This window comes from Erithacus rubecula (genome assembly GCF_903797595.1).
Source record: "Erithacus rubecula genome assembly, chromosome: 27".
Lineage (NCBI taxonomy): Eukaryota > Metazoa > Chordata > Aves > Passeriformes > Muscicapidae > Erithacus > Erithacus rubecula.
In genome coordinates this window covers 800,280-813,949 of record NC_136679.1, presented here as the reverse complement: position 1 = coordinate 813,949, position 13,670 = coordinate 800,280, and the positions used below count along the sequence as shown (strand labels likewise).

Below are 13,670 nucleotides of genomic sequence, written 5' to 3'. Positions count from 1 at the left end.
AGTTCAATAGCAGAATTTACAAATACAATTAGAGGTTAAAGGCATTTAAAGAATAAAAGCACTTTAATGACATTCAGTTTTTATTTACAACCTGCTAATATCTGCTACATTCACATAGAGATTGCTAATGTAATCCTGTGAGCAGATGAAAGCTCTGCTGTTTGCAAGCCCAGTGCAAAGCAGATTTATGGGATCCCGTGGTGGAATGCAGATGGGGAGTTCCTGAGCAGATGATGGGTTGTAAGTGCTCACACAGCACAGGCCAATTCTGCTCTTTGTTTGCCAGGCTATCACATTAAGAGCTGCATTAAGGAGATAGATGGCAGCAAACTGAAACATTTATAAGGAGTTATTTTTAGTTATTCCATGAATGTTTCCCGTTTTCCAATAATTGTAACATTGCTGCTTTTGAAAGAAGAAATTCCTCACTCATCAGAGGTGTTTGCAAGTACCCAGATTTGGACTGTTTAAAAGAATTGTGGAGAATACCCAATATTATATTTTAACATCCATTTTTTCTTTTGTCTATTTAATAGAGTTTTTTTAAAATCATAGAATCCCAGAATGTTATGGGGTGAAATGGACCTTAAAGTTCATCCAGTTCTACACCCTCCCATGGGCAGGGCACCTTCCACTGTCCCAGGCTGCTCTGTCTGCACCTCTCCAGCCTTGCCTGGGACATTTCCAGAGATCAGGGGCAGCCACAGCTGCTCTGGGCACCTGTGCCAGGGCTGCCCTCCCTGCCAGGGAACAATTCCTGCCCCATATCTGACCCAATCCTGCTCTCCCTGCCAGGGAACAATTCCTGCCCCATATCTTACCCAGGGCTGCCCACCCTGCCAGGGAACAATTCCTGCCCCATATCTGATCCAATCCTGCCCTCCCTGCCAGGGAACAATTCCTGCCCCATATCTGACCCAATCCTGCCCTCCCTGCCAGGGAACAATTCCTGCCCCATATCTGACCCCAATCCTGCCCTCCCTGCCAGGGAACAATTCCTGCCCTCCTTCATCTTAAGGCCATTCTCACCTTTTCCTGTCACTCCATGCCCTCCTGAAAACTCCTCTAGGGAGTAAAATCATGTGAAGTAATATCTAATAGAAGTCTTGCTTGATCTGAACCTATCTGAGTTTAGGTTCCATGCTGGTCTTGTGCTCTGTTTGCTGGGACACTGAGAAATGTGTAGCTGAGTTTTTCTGAGCAGGCAGTTTCTGCAGAAAGCTGAGTGCTTGGGCGTGGAGTGATTTGGGGCACAAGCCAGGAAGGGAATGTGGAGAAGGAGCATCCTCTGGCAGGGCAGGGCTCTCAGGCAGAGAGGGGATGTTGCTCCTGGCATGGGGATCCCCTGAGCCCTGCAGGATGAGCTGCCTTCCAAGGTTTCCTTTCTGGACTGAACAAAACCTCCCTGCACCCCTGGAAGGGCTCTGCTGCTCCCTGGCTCTTCAGTTGTTTTTGCAGAGAAATGAAAAATTGGAAGCAGGGAGGTAATTTGCAGCCCTGAGAAATAAAGTAGGGGTTTTGATTAATTTATGGAATGTCTTACAGTTTTACATACAATACCTTTAACCTAAGGCTGTAGAAGTCAGTGTTATGGTTCTGGGAGCACCATGAATGCCAAGTAAAGCTGCCAAATATTTCTCAGTATCCTCTTGCAGGAGAAGAAAAGACCTGACTGATGTAGTTGAACACTTATTGTACTTTGCTTTAAACTTGCAAATACAGGGTGGCCTCCATTTACTTCGATTCTTTTTGTTTGTTTGTTGGCTGACAAATGAGATGTGTCTGTTTCCTGTGACTTGCTGGTTCTCAAATGAGATTTCTGAAACAGTAGATTGGTGAAGGCTGTAATACAATATTGTCAGCACAAATAAAACACAGGCTGGGAGTAAAATAGCTGCTCTCATCTCTTTTGGTAAGTGGCAAGATAAATTTCTTTTGGCTTTTTGTTGGTGGACTTCATGTTTTAAGTCCATGATGATGGAGCAAAGGGCCAAAGCACCCTTGATTTACTGCTGGATCCCTCTTGGGAGTTACATTTATGTAAGGATTGAGTTTAAAAAAAAATGCAGTGGGCAGGTTGTAGGATTTTTAGCAGGAGAACTTGATGGGATGGAGGGAAATACACTTGTTAAATCATCTACTACATGGTGTGTGTCAAAGGGCAGCGTGGCTGCTTCTCCTCTCCTCTCGTTGGAAAAGTGCTGAGAGGAAAGAGACAAGTGGCCAAAGTTAGCATTGATTCACAGCAATTGAAAAGCAGGAGCATTCTCTTTTTAAGGGAAAGGATGAAAAGTGGGATCTGCCTGGTGCTTCCACACTAATACCATGGAAAAGTTGTGGGTTTGTTCCTGGGGTGGGATTATTGTAGCTCTGTGTGGGGACAGAGGGTGCTGAGATGCTGCTGCTAAATTCTGTTGTGTTTCTTTATGTCTTTCAGGACTTGCAGTGAATGGAGGAGGAGACTTTTTGCTAAAGATATAACTTGTCTAAAGATACCAAGGTAGGAGAACCTTTTCTTCCAACAATCCCATGTGGTCTTTGCAGGCATGATTTAATTGTTTAAATAGATTTGCAACTGTCTTCTGTTGTTTCATTGCTAATGTGTGATCACCTGGAATTGAAACAAAGGCACTTTCTGTAACAGTTTGATTGTATTAGAGAAAACATTGTAAGAGCTTTTGCATATTAGTGTTTGACCATTCTCTTTTCCTATTGGAGGTAGGAAAGGAAAGAGAATGGATGTAATAAAACAATATGTGGGCTTTCATGTCATTTATTGAGCTCATTCTAATTGCTAATTAAAGTATTGATTATTTTTTTGTAAATGCATTTGTAAATGCAATGTGTAATAGTGACACTGCATTCTGTAAAAATGTGCTTTGGTGTTTATTTTCAATATAAAACCCAAAATATTCCATGTTCTGAGAAAATCTCTAGTGCTTGCCAATGGATTGAACTCCAGTTTCATATTAAATATTATTGAGACTTATAGCAGAACAGGCTCACAGAAGCTCCTTGATTAAGTCTGTATTTTAAAATGTATTTTTGATTAGTTAAAAATGAATAAATACTTAGTTTCCTTTAATCTCTTGGCATAGATGAGTGCTATAACATTTTCTGACTTTATACATTGCCCATTTTTTGTTCTCATTCTCTGTTGTACCAATTAATCATCCAAAGTAACTTTGGATTGATGAGAGCCTTAAGCAGAATGTCCAGTATGGGACTGGTGTAGTTTTGAATGACAAGTTTTTGGATGCTCCCTGTCACAACCAGAAGCTGAAATGGAGAAACTCTCTGCATTTCAGTTTTGTGGTGGTTTGGGGCAGAAGCAGCTGTGGCTGCCCTGGATCCCTGCAGAGCCCAGGCCAGGGGGACATGGGGCTGGGGTCTGGGACAGAGGGGGGTCCCTGGGTGAACTCTGAGCTCCATTCTGTCATTGCAGCTTTGGGAAGTGCCCTGAAATTTCTTTCAAGGCACTTTAGCAAGATTCAGCTTGTGCAGACCTGTGCCACATTTGATTTCAGGCTTTAATACCAATTCACGTGGTTGTTGATGGAGGCAGCTCTTAGTAATATTTAAAACCTAAGCAATAATTTGAACTGTTATGGGCAACACAGAAGACACTAAAAGCACCATGGGTGAATTGATGGAAATGAGATGATAACATTTCTAACTTTTGTTTGGTTGTCATTTTTCTCCAAGGCTGGATAATTATGACATTGTATATGGAGAATGGAAGATACAGACTGGCAGTTAATCTAGAGTTAGAAACCAAGTTATGCAGAATGACAAAGCCTAGTTAAAAATTAAATTTCCTGAATTTCAAGGTCATCACATTTTTATGTTGAGGAGAGAAATGAGGTTTGGCCTTCTCCTAGTGAGTGTTTGCATTCTTTCTGCAGTGTTTCTGATCTCCTTTTAAATAGGTGTTAAATGTCAACACATAAATAACAAGTATTGCTGGAGAAAATCTTTTTCCCAGAAAAGTATGACTGAAAAGTTACAGTTGCAAAGTGTATTTGTTGATATTCTGATGAGGATTGCTATTGTTTGAGAGCACTGAGTTTCTCTGGGTTCTGAGTGAGTCATAAGCTGTCTGTCAGTGCAGTCTTGCTCTGAGACAAGTCGTGCTTTTATTCTCCTTTGTCCTTCCTTGAAGTATGACTGTGTTCCAGACAGAAGGAAAAACAGTCTCCTGTTAGCAGAGGAGGGGATTGAGCATTGCACCTTGGTGGTGATCCAGGTACAGCACCAAAACCAGCTGTTCCTGTGCTAAACTGTGTTGTTATTATTATTCCAGAATAATACAGTGCTTGTCTCCTCCCTCCTGTATCAAAATTACCTCTGAACATAAATGCTACACATTTCAGGTGAAAATAATCACCACAGGCTCATCAAGGAATCTGTGTGGCCACATTCACCTTGGGGCTGTTGTTGGGAACTTCACAAACCTGAGATGTTGCTTTGTTGTGCTCTCAGAATTGCTTTTTAACTGCAGCATTAGCAGCTGCTTTGGTGATAAAATAAAAGCAGGGATTAAGGCCAGTTTTTTTGTTTTTTTGAATGGTTGTGTTGGCTGCTGCACCTTTTTCTGGTGGGAATGCTGTTCCATCTTTTTGAGTGTATTTTGATGTGTTTCTGTCAAAGATAGCTGGAGAAGCAAAGACAACAGTGTCATGTCAGGAGAGAGCACAAGTGCAGGGCTCTGGGATTGTGGACTCAGGGCAGGGTCTGTAGGAAAAGCAGTGCTAAAATCTCCAGGTAATTTATTTATGGACAGGCAGATTGACCTGCACATCACACCCCCCATGGTATTTATTAGTGGTCAGACTTTTGTGAGGAAACAACATCAAACAATTAATTTGGTTGTTCTAAAGCCTATTAGAGAACTCTGTTTAATAAACTCTTAATTGCTTAAAGACCTCTAATTGGTAGAGTTTAGTGCTTTTAATACCTTTTTTGTTTTCCTGTTTCCCAATAATCCTAGAAGTTCTTGGCAAGCTTGCTGGGTCACAACAGTGCTGTTTTCATTACTAAAGTTCCTGGAAATATTTAATCTCCAAATTCTGCTCCTGTGTGTTTAAGTGTGCACGGACCAAGCTTAGAAATAAACATTTCCTTTGTCTTCAGCTTTATTGCAGTTGGTTATTCCCCTTTGGTGAGTCAGAGTTTAATGGATTTGGTCATCACAGAGTTCGTGGAGCTTCAGCCACTTCCTGACAGCTCTCAGTGATGACTGTGGCCATCCCAGACCTCCTGTGAGCATCACAGTATGGCCTAAGCCTTCCTCAGTCCATGTCATCAGGCTGTCTCTAAAAACACCCTCTGGAATTTCAGCACTATTTCAAATAAGAGTTCAGGTTAAAACTTGAGTAATTAATTTGATGAGCATGAGGAGTTTCAGTCTGGCAGCAGTTACAGGCAAATGTGTGCAATTCCCATTATATGTGGAGTAAATGCTTGGAAGTCAAGCCCTGTTGTGTGTTTTGTTTTCATTTTTCAATTTATTTCAATTTATAGTTATTTTTATAAATCGGTCACTTGTGTGAAAACAGCCCTTGTTGCCTCTTCCTTCCTGAAGCTTGAATGCTCTTTGAAAATGGTTCACTAATTTATGAAAAGTTAGGGCAGTTTTTGTTCACAAAATGTTTATTTAGGCTTTACAAGTTGTTAAATCCTTAAAACTAATATTCAGAGTCATTTTCCTGTAGTCCAGGAATTAGTGCTTGGGATGTCCCTTGGCTGGTTACCCAGAGTCTTTATGCAAGACATAATTCTCTCTCCATCCTCCAAGAGGAGCCAAATGATTGTTACAGGAAAAAAATTCATTATTTATTTTTACAAGATGAACGTGTTACCTTGTAACCATGGGGATATCATGTGTAAATTGAAAGAAAATAGTGGTTTATTGTATGTACTGATCAAAGAGTCTTTACAATTCTTTTGGTCTGTTTTGAACTGCTTTTGTTGTAGCTGTTTTGATGCTTTGCATGCTTTAACAAGTAGCTGTTCCCCAGCACAGGCTGTCAGTGTGTGCCTGGTGATCCCAGACACTCTTTCATCTCCACCAATACTTAAAACAACCTTTTTCTTTCCCCCAAGACATACACAGCAAGGAAAATATAGGGATAATGTTTCTGTTTGATTTTTTTGCATCAGTTACTGTGGGTTTGAGTGACTTGTCTCCTCATGACAATTTACTCAACTCACAGGAGAATTGAACAGTCAAGCAGCCCAGGAGCTGCAGAGCATCTGGAATTGTGGTTGGTGTCAGCAGGGTTGATTTTCTCAGCTCCTTCTGATGGGTTTGGCTTTAATGGTGATGGGAAATGGAGGCAGTTTGCTAAATGCTGTGTCTTTACTACTTCTGTGTGTGATAAATTATTTGACAGAGTAGGTTGGCTCTACCAGCAGCACTGGGATTGTGTTTTGTTTGACCCGGGATACTGAAGCAAGCAGAATGGAAGGCGTTACGTGGATTTATTGTTAGGAATTGCATTGACAAACTAGTTTTTATCAATTTGATCTTGTTTTCAGTGCTCCTTTGCCTCTCCTCCAGGATGTGCAGACATGATTTTGTGTGTGCTGTTTGCCTTGTGCAGGGTTTGCAGCCAGCCCAGCTCACCATGTTTCGGAACAGTCTCAAGATGCTCCTGACGGGAGGGAAGTCAAACCGCAAGAACAGATCCAGCGGTAAGTCACTGCTGCAAGGGCACCCTGCACCCAGTCCTGCCACTGCCCTGCTCCCAGCAGGGCTTTCCTCTTCTTAATCACCATCTTGTAGGCTCCAAACATCATCACACTTCATTTTAAGGTGCTTTCATTTTAATGTGAGACCGTGTGTATTTTAAAATGCGTGCGAACCGTCATCCGGTTTTATAAAATCAAATAAAATGCAGGGAGAACCAAATAAGAGTTGTACATAATCTTGTAGTAAACAAGCATCAAGGTTCACATTGCATCTATGGAAAGTAAGGTTTTTTTTTTTTTTCTTCTGAGGTATCTGTGATAACTTGTGGTAGTTAAACCTGCTTAATTGCAGCCCAAATTTGTGAGAGCAGCAGCAATTTCCTTCAAGTTTTTATTTATAAACAGGAGGGAGAGTGAGGAATGGGAGTAGTTGAAATTAAAGGAGAAATTGCCCAAATTTAGTCATCATTTATGTCATTTTCATATTTCCATCTTCTCAGGGAAGGAGTTTACAGTTAGCATTGGTTTGTGTTGCTTGGCCTGTTCCATCCACGGACTGGGGGAGATTGTAATTGTAAAATGAAAAATTACAAAAATATTGATAGGCTTTAAAAATATTTTTATTCAACTTTTGTATTTTTTCCCGAAAACAGAGTGTTGGCAGGATATCTTTTAATTAAATCCTTCATTTTGGATTTTAACACCATCTGGCAGTACATTTGAAATATTTTGGGATATACAGTGTCTATTAGTGCTCGTGGATCTGTGTTAATTTGGATGTTTATATTATGGATGTTCATGTGGATGTTCTTTGAGAAGCCAGGGCTGAGGATGAGGAGGCACAGGGTGATAAAGGCAGTGGGAAATTGGGCTGTTCCCTTGGTTTTATTTGCTCTGTACCTTGCTGTGTCCATGTTGCATTTGGGGAAGCAGAGCTTCTGACCTCTCTGCCAGAAGCAATATTAAGGATTTTGTATATGCCAAACTCTGCAAATGCATGTTTCTTATTTTGTGAATGAAACATGTCAGTTCTGAAGTACCAAGATTCTGCAGTCTGGTTTTGGGCAAAGCACAAGAGGGGATGGGTTTTCATATTCATATATTGAAAAATAGTGTGACAGAATTTAATTGAAGAGGTTCTCTCTAATGCTTAGTGACTGTACTGTGCATTTAATTTACTGCAATTCTGCCCTTGAAATAAGTTGCTTTATTGAGAAGCTTTAACAGAATGGGAATGGCAAAATGAGATGATCAGGTTTGTTATATTGCTTATGACTAAGTGGCAAACATCACTGCACTCCATAATAATTTTTCAGATAGTTGTTAATCTTCCAAATCCTTACATTACATTAGATGAATTCATTGCTGCCTAGATTTTTTTAAAGATAAATATATTTAAGTCTGTATTTCTTTGCAACACAGTAAGGAAAAAAAATCAGTAAACATTTCCATGGAAAAACTTGCTGTATTTATTTGCTTTGCAGTTCTGGTGAACCACAAATTTGATACTTTAAAACCAGATAAAAAAGGACAGAATTTACCAAACAGTACACAAAAGGCATTTTGTCACTCTGTGATGAATTCTCCCATGCTCTTGAATAAATCCTAGAATGGTTTGGGGTGGAACTGAAATGTCCAGTCCCATCCTCCTGCCATGGACAGGGACACCTTTCACCCCCCCAGGTTTCTCCAGCCTGGGAAAACCCAAACAAAACACCCCACACACAAAACAAGGCAAGTGCTCTAAAATCTGAGTGTCCAAGGCATGTAATCCTTAGCCCAAGGGGTCTGTTTTTCTCTTCTGAGTTAGTTGGGAATTGCATCTTGCTTGTTCTTAACTATAAAATGCAAAGTTTTTTATCTGGAGCTTACAGGCCAGGAGCCTGCCTGTCATTCAGAATATTTTTGGTGCAGGGTTTTAAAAAACTTCTTCTTTGCTGGTTCACAGAAGACCCAATTACTTCTCACTTCCAAGATATTTATAGGGCTTTTTTGGAGCCTGCCACTTTATATTTTTATTCCAGGACTGAAAGGGCCCCTGTCAAATGCTCTTCTGCCTCCATTCCTGCCTTTCAAAGATCAAAGGCATTTCTGGGAAGGTCTCATTGCTGCTTGGCCAGATCTCTCTGCACTTTCTCAGCTATCTGATCTCCTGTGGAACTCTGAGGATAACTTTTATCTCAGAAGAGTTGAAGGGTCACAATTGCATTTTTGATTTCATTTCTGAAAGAAGTTGCTGAGTGATGAGATCCAGTTGGTGGATCCTGTAGATGTCAGATAATTTAAGGAAGTGTTAGAAGTGAGGTATTAAAAGACCCATCATGTGCTGTGGTCCTGAATACTGACTGTATCCACATATTCAAGGTATTCCATCCAAATAATAATTTGGATCCAGTTCTTCCACAAAGATGGCTGGTTTTTCATAAATCCATTTTTAAACAAGGCTTGGGTATGTTGTCAAATTGTCTGAGCACAGTAATGTTTGTCCTTGAGTTGGTTTGAGCATGAACTGGCCTTTTCTGAAAGCTTGTTTTGCATTTATGCAATTCAGTGTTTTCCTTCTGAAGAAGGCAATATACCAGGAAGATTTATATGTACACAGGAGTGCTGTTTGGTTCCTGATATTCTGATTTATTTGATCAAAATGTGTCTTGTTCATGTACCAAACTCTCTTCCCAGACAAATACAAGATGTTTGGACAATGAAGCTGCTTCTCTCCTGCATTACTGTGACAGAGGGAATTTTAACAGCCTATATTAGAATAATATGTCTTTATTTCCTTCTAATTCACAAGATTTTCACATGTGGCCAGCACCAGCTCTAAGAACATGTTCCAAGCCTGGAGGGTTCCCCTGAGCCTCCTTTTCTGCAGGCTGGGCCCTTTCCCAGCTCCCCTGGCCTCTCCTGGGGCTCCTGGACCTGCTGTTTTTTGGAGTGGGGACCCCAAAACACAAAGTACAGGACTCATATTTTGAATTTCATGGTGTCACTCCCATTTTCTGGCAGATTTGTGATGAAATATTGGTGCTTTACTGGGCCAGTAGAGGGAGCAGGAGTTTTCCATCAAATCTCATCCTCATTCCTGTGCTGATGTGCAAAGGAGATGAAGCTGCATCTTCCCACATCAAATGACCTTGTCTTATTCAACATAAAAAAGGTGTTCAAGGCGAATATACACACAAGCCTCAAAAGGAAATAATAGCAATTGGATGGATTGAGGAAAGTGGAATGTCCTCTCCAGAATGCCTGAGAAGGCCTTAAAGATTTGTATATCTGTAATAGTTTAAAAATCCAGTCAAATCTTTTGACAGAATAACGTTTATTTCAGTGAATTCAACATTTTCATCTAGAAAATCAGTAACAAATCAATGAGATATCTAACTGTACTTAGTGTCTGTTACCCAGCTCCATTTTCACCACACTCCCCTTGATAAAATTAATCCCTGTTAGTCTTGATGTGCTCTGACTTAAATCTCCACCCAAGGTATGAGATGTTTCCATATCTCATTTTCCCCCAGTTCCTAAAGAGAAATATTATTTATATTCAATGTTGCTTGTCTTGGCTGCAGGAAGTGCCTGTGCCAGGTGGGATGGATAACTCTGCAATTCCATCATTAAATTCTCTTTTTGGACTTGCAGTTGCTCTTCCTTTTTCTTTTTTTTTTCCTTAAGGAAATGTCTATAACTTACTAATATTTTTAATGGAAAAATCATCTTTGCTTTGGGAGAGGGTTGACTTTGAAGCTGCACCTTTCCAGGAGTTTCACCTCCTCAGCCTCTTGTGCTGCTCACACAAACTTCACCTCTCAGCATGTCTGAGGACTGGTTTTTTTTTTAGTATCAGATATATTTTTAGATAACTCATGGATAATTTTTGCTGGAGCTTCAATCTGTAACTGACCTATTTGAAAGAATTGTGGAAATTTTTGCAGCAAGATCTTTCTGAAGTGGAAGGATTTATGTTTTCCTTTATATAATTTTCTTTTTGAGGATGAGATCAGTGTAGCAGCCGACCCATATTCTCTTAGCATCCAAAAAAACCTTTAAAAAACTGAGCAAGTTACAGACATGATTTTATTAGAAGCTTTGATAAGGTGTCCATATCTCAGCAGAACAAACTGTTTGTCATCTAAATAGGTTTGGAAAATCTTCTTCAGATGAATTCAGAATGATTATCAGCCATCACTTCTCTGAGACAAAACTAATCTGTTGAACTGGACCTTTGGACTATTCTTAGAGTAAGAAATAAAGATCATGGATTATCTCACTATTCCAACATACAGATTTAAAAAGAGGCTTTTAATTTATGTGTGTGAGGGTTTTTCTGTTACTATTTCAAATGACTCAGTTTAATTGTATACTAAATATAGTCTGCTTTCAGCTTCTGTTAAACCACTTTCTTTCCCTGATACCACAAGAGTTAATAGTGCATTTAAATGATTATTTCATCATATTGTTCTTATCTGATTTGTATGATTGAGTCATCCATTTACTCTTTTTTAAGTTATTCCTTGACATTGTTCATGATGAAATTCTCTAATCATTGAGCTGCCAACACTATTTTATTCAAAGGCATAAAAAGCAGTGGAAAGTATTCTCAGTGGTGTTTATACCTTGTTAATTTAGAAATTGGAGTTTTGAACTGCATCTGTTCTTTTAATTACTATGTTCCATGAACAAACCATGTTTCAAAGTTTCCAGCAATGCTGTGTTATTCAGTATGGACACCTAGAAAAGCTTCAGGAGATCCCAGTGCTAAAATGTAAAAAAAAAAATGGAATTCTGGGTGTCTAAATATCACAGCTGCCTTAGTCCTCTGTGGTGATAACAGACCCTGAGTTAGGAAGTGTCTGTGAAAGTTGCCCTGCAGATTACAAGCCAAATCACACCTTACAAGGGAAAATCCAGCTATTTCTTGTCTCTTTTTTCAAAAGAACTTTGTGTGTGCCCAAGACACAGCCCTGTCCTTCCTTCCATGAGCTGTTTGCACTGCTGTTGCTCTTTGTACAACCAGCACCATTTATCTCTTTTCTTGACATACTCAGAGAGCAGATCATCCCTTCAAATGGATGGGAGGTGGTGAAAACAGAACTTGTTATTCTCTGAAGGAGAATAATTCAGGGGAACTGTGCTCTGGGTGCCTGCCCTGGGAGAGCTGGGGCAGGGAAAGGGTGGGAGCTGCACCTGGAAACACTCAAGACAATTGGGCCCCAGAGAGACAAAAATCAAATGAAACAGTGGCCACTTCACAAGTACATAATGACAGTGAAACAAGCCTTTACATAATAATTTGCTCATTAATTCAAGCCAGTTTTCTGAATTTTCTTCCTAAGACAAGTGTTTCCCTTATGAAATGGCACAACACATTCATATTCAGTTGCAGAAAGGTACCAAATGTTGACTCTGAGCTTTTGCTCCTGTATTTTCTAAACCCACATTTAAACTAAACAGGAAAGGCTTGTTTGGTCACAGTGGAAGGTGCAGAGTTCACAGGGGGTTTCTGAGCAGGAGACACCTGGGGGCAATATTGGTGTCCTTGTTGGGACATCATGATGTCCTGTGGGCTCATTGATGGCATTTGTTTTTCCCTAATGTGACATGGGAAGCTCCATCCAGCTCTATCATTGTTTGTATTTTAGTGACATAGTTATGGTAGTTTTAAAATTAATGAATGAAATACACTGTATAATTTCCAAATATTATTAGCTACCCAATTTTTTACTCTTTTGTCATGAAGTCGTCTTCCCACATCAAAATAAAAAAAAAAAAAAAGGAAGGATTGTTGGGTTTGATTTACATACTCAGTATAGGTGGATAAAAGAGTCACTTGATGCTAATAGAAACAAGGATGCCACTTTTTCTGTATGAAATTACCCCAGATTAGAAGTACCTGCATTTGCCAGTGACAGGTAACAGCTTCTGAGATGATGAAGGTACAGATCTATATCACTGATATCTGAATTTATTTAGGATTCACTCTGCTCTGGAATAACTCAGATGTTGGTGTAGATGATTTCTGATTTCCTCTATGTGCCAGGGAGAAATCCCATTTGTACTTGTGTCTGAAATTCCTGGGAGGAATGCTGACAGTGTCTCTTGTAGGAATAGGACTTCAGTTAATAAATTTATTATGACAAGGGTGTTTTCTTGCTGTGTTTTTTGTACAAGCTGCCAACACTGTAGGACATCAACTTCAGATTTCCAAGTACTGATGCAATAAAAATAAACACAAATGTACTTGCAGAGGCAAAGAATTTTTTTTAATCTATAGTCCCTCTAAGAAGTCTTTTGACTTCTGACCACTGTGTTGGTTTTTTTGTTGTTTTGTTGTTTTTGGGAATTTTTTCTGTGGATTTTTGTAACTAATAAGCAATATGGGGAATTAATGTAGGATATCCCACAAGAAACCAATGGACCTTTACATTTTGAGTCCATTTATCACTGAATTGCAGAGTGGTTTGGGTTGGCAAGGGAGCTCAAAGCTCACCCAGGAGAAAAGGAGGCTCAGGGGGAATTTCTGTCTCTGCACAACTCCCTGGCAGGAGGTTCAGGGTGGACAGAGCAGGAATTTCTGCACAGAAAAGGTTCTAAAACCTTGGAAGGGGCTGGAGGCATCCAAGGAGCAACCAGCTGTGGCATTCAGTGCTCTGGTTTATTAAAAAGGTGGGGATCAATCACAGACTGGACTTGATGATCTGGAAGGTTTTTTCCAACCCTCCTGATTCTGTGCTAAAGGATTCAACATGTTGGGAAGTGATTGGGGAGCTGGAATTTAATGATAAGGTGATTAATAACTCAGGTCTGTGCTATAGTTCCTTCAGTAAAAGTATTTCACCCTCAGCCATTCCTGCATCTCTCCCCTGCACCCTGACACTCCCACCAGGGAGTCATTTTCATGGAGGTAGATGTTTTATTCTATTACTAATTTAATGCAGTTCTCTAACATTTTTTGTTATCATAATAATTCACATCATACT

General features: G+C 39.9%; 1 protein-coding gene across 1 annotated transcript in view; it reads left to right on the top strand.

The window, feature by feature from the left end:
• Nucleotides 1-6,629: 6,629 nt before the first annotated feature.
• The window catches only part of TANC2 (tetratricopeptide repeat, ankyrin repeat and coiled-coil containing 2), a gene marked incomplete at its 5' end in the record, with an annotated part of 105,631 nt that continues 98,590 nt past the window's right edge, over nucleotides 6,630-13,670 (top strand). The window contains one exon of the mRNA XM_079327616.1: nucleotides 6,630-6,696. Within this exon, the coding sequence (XP_079183742.1) occupies nucleotides 6,630-6,696 (67 nt within the window). The remainder of the gene's footprint in view (nucleotides 6,697-13,670) is intronic.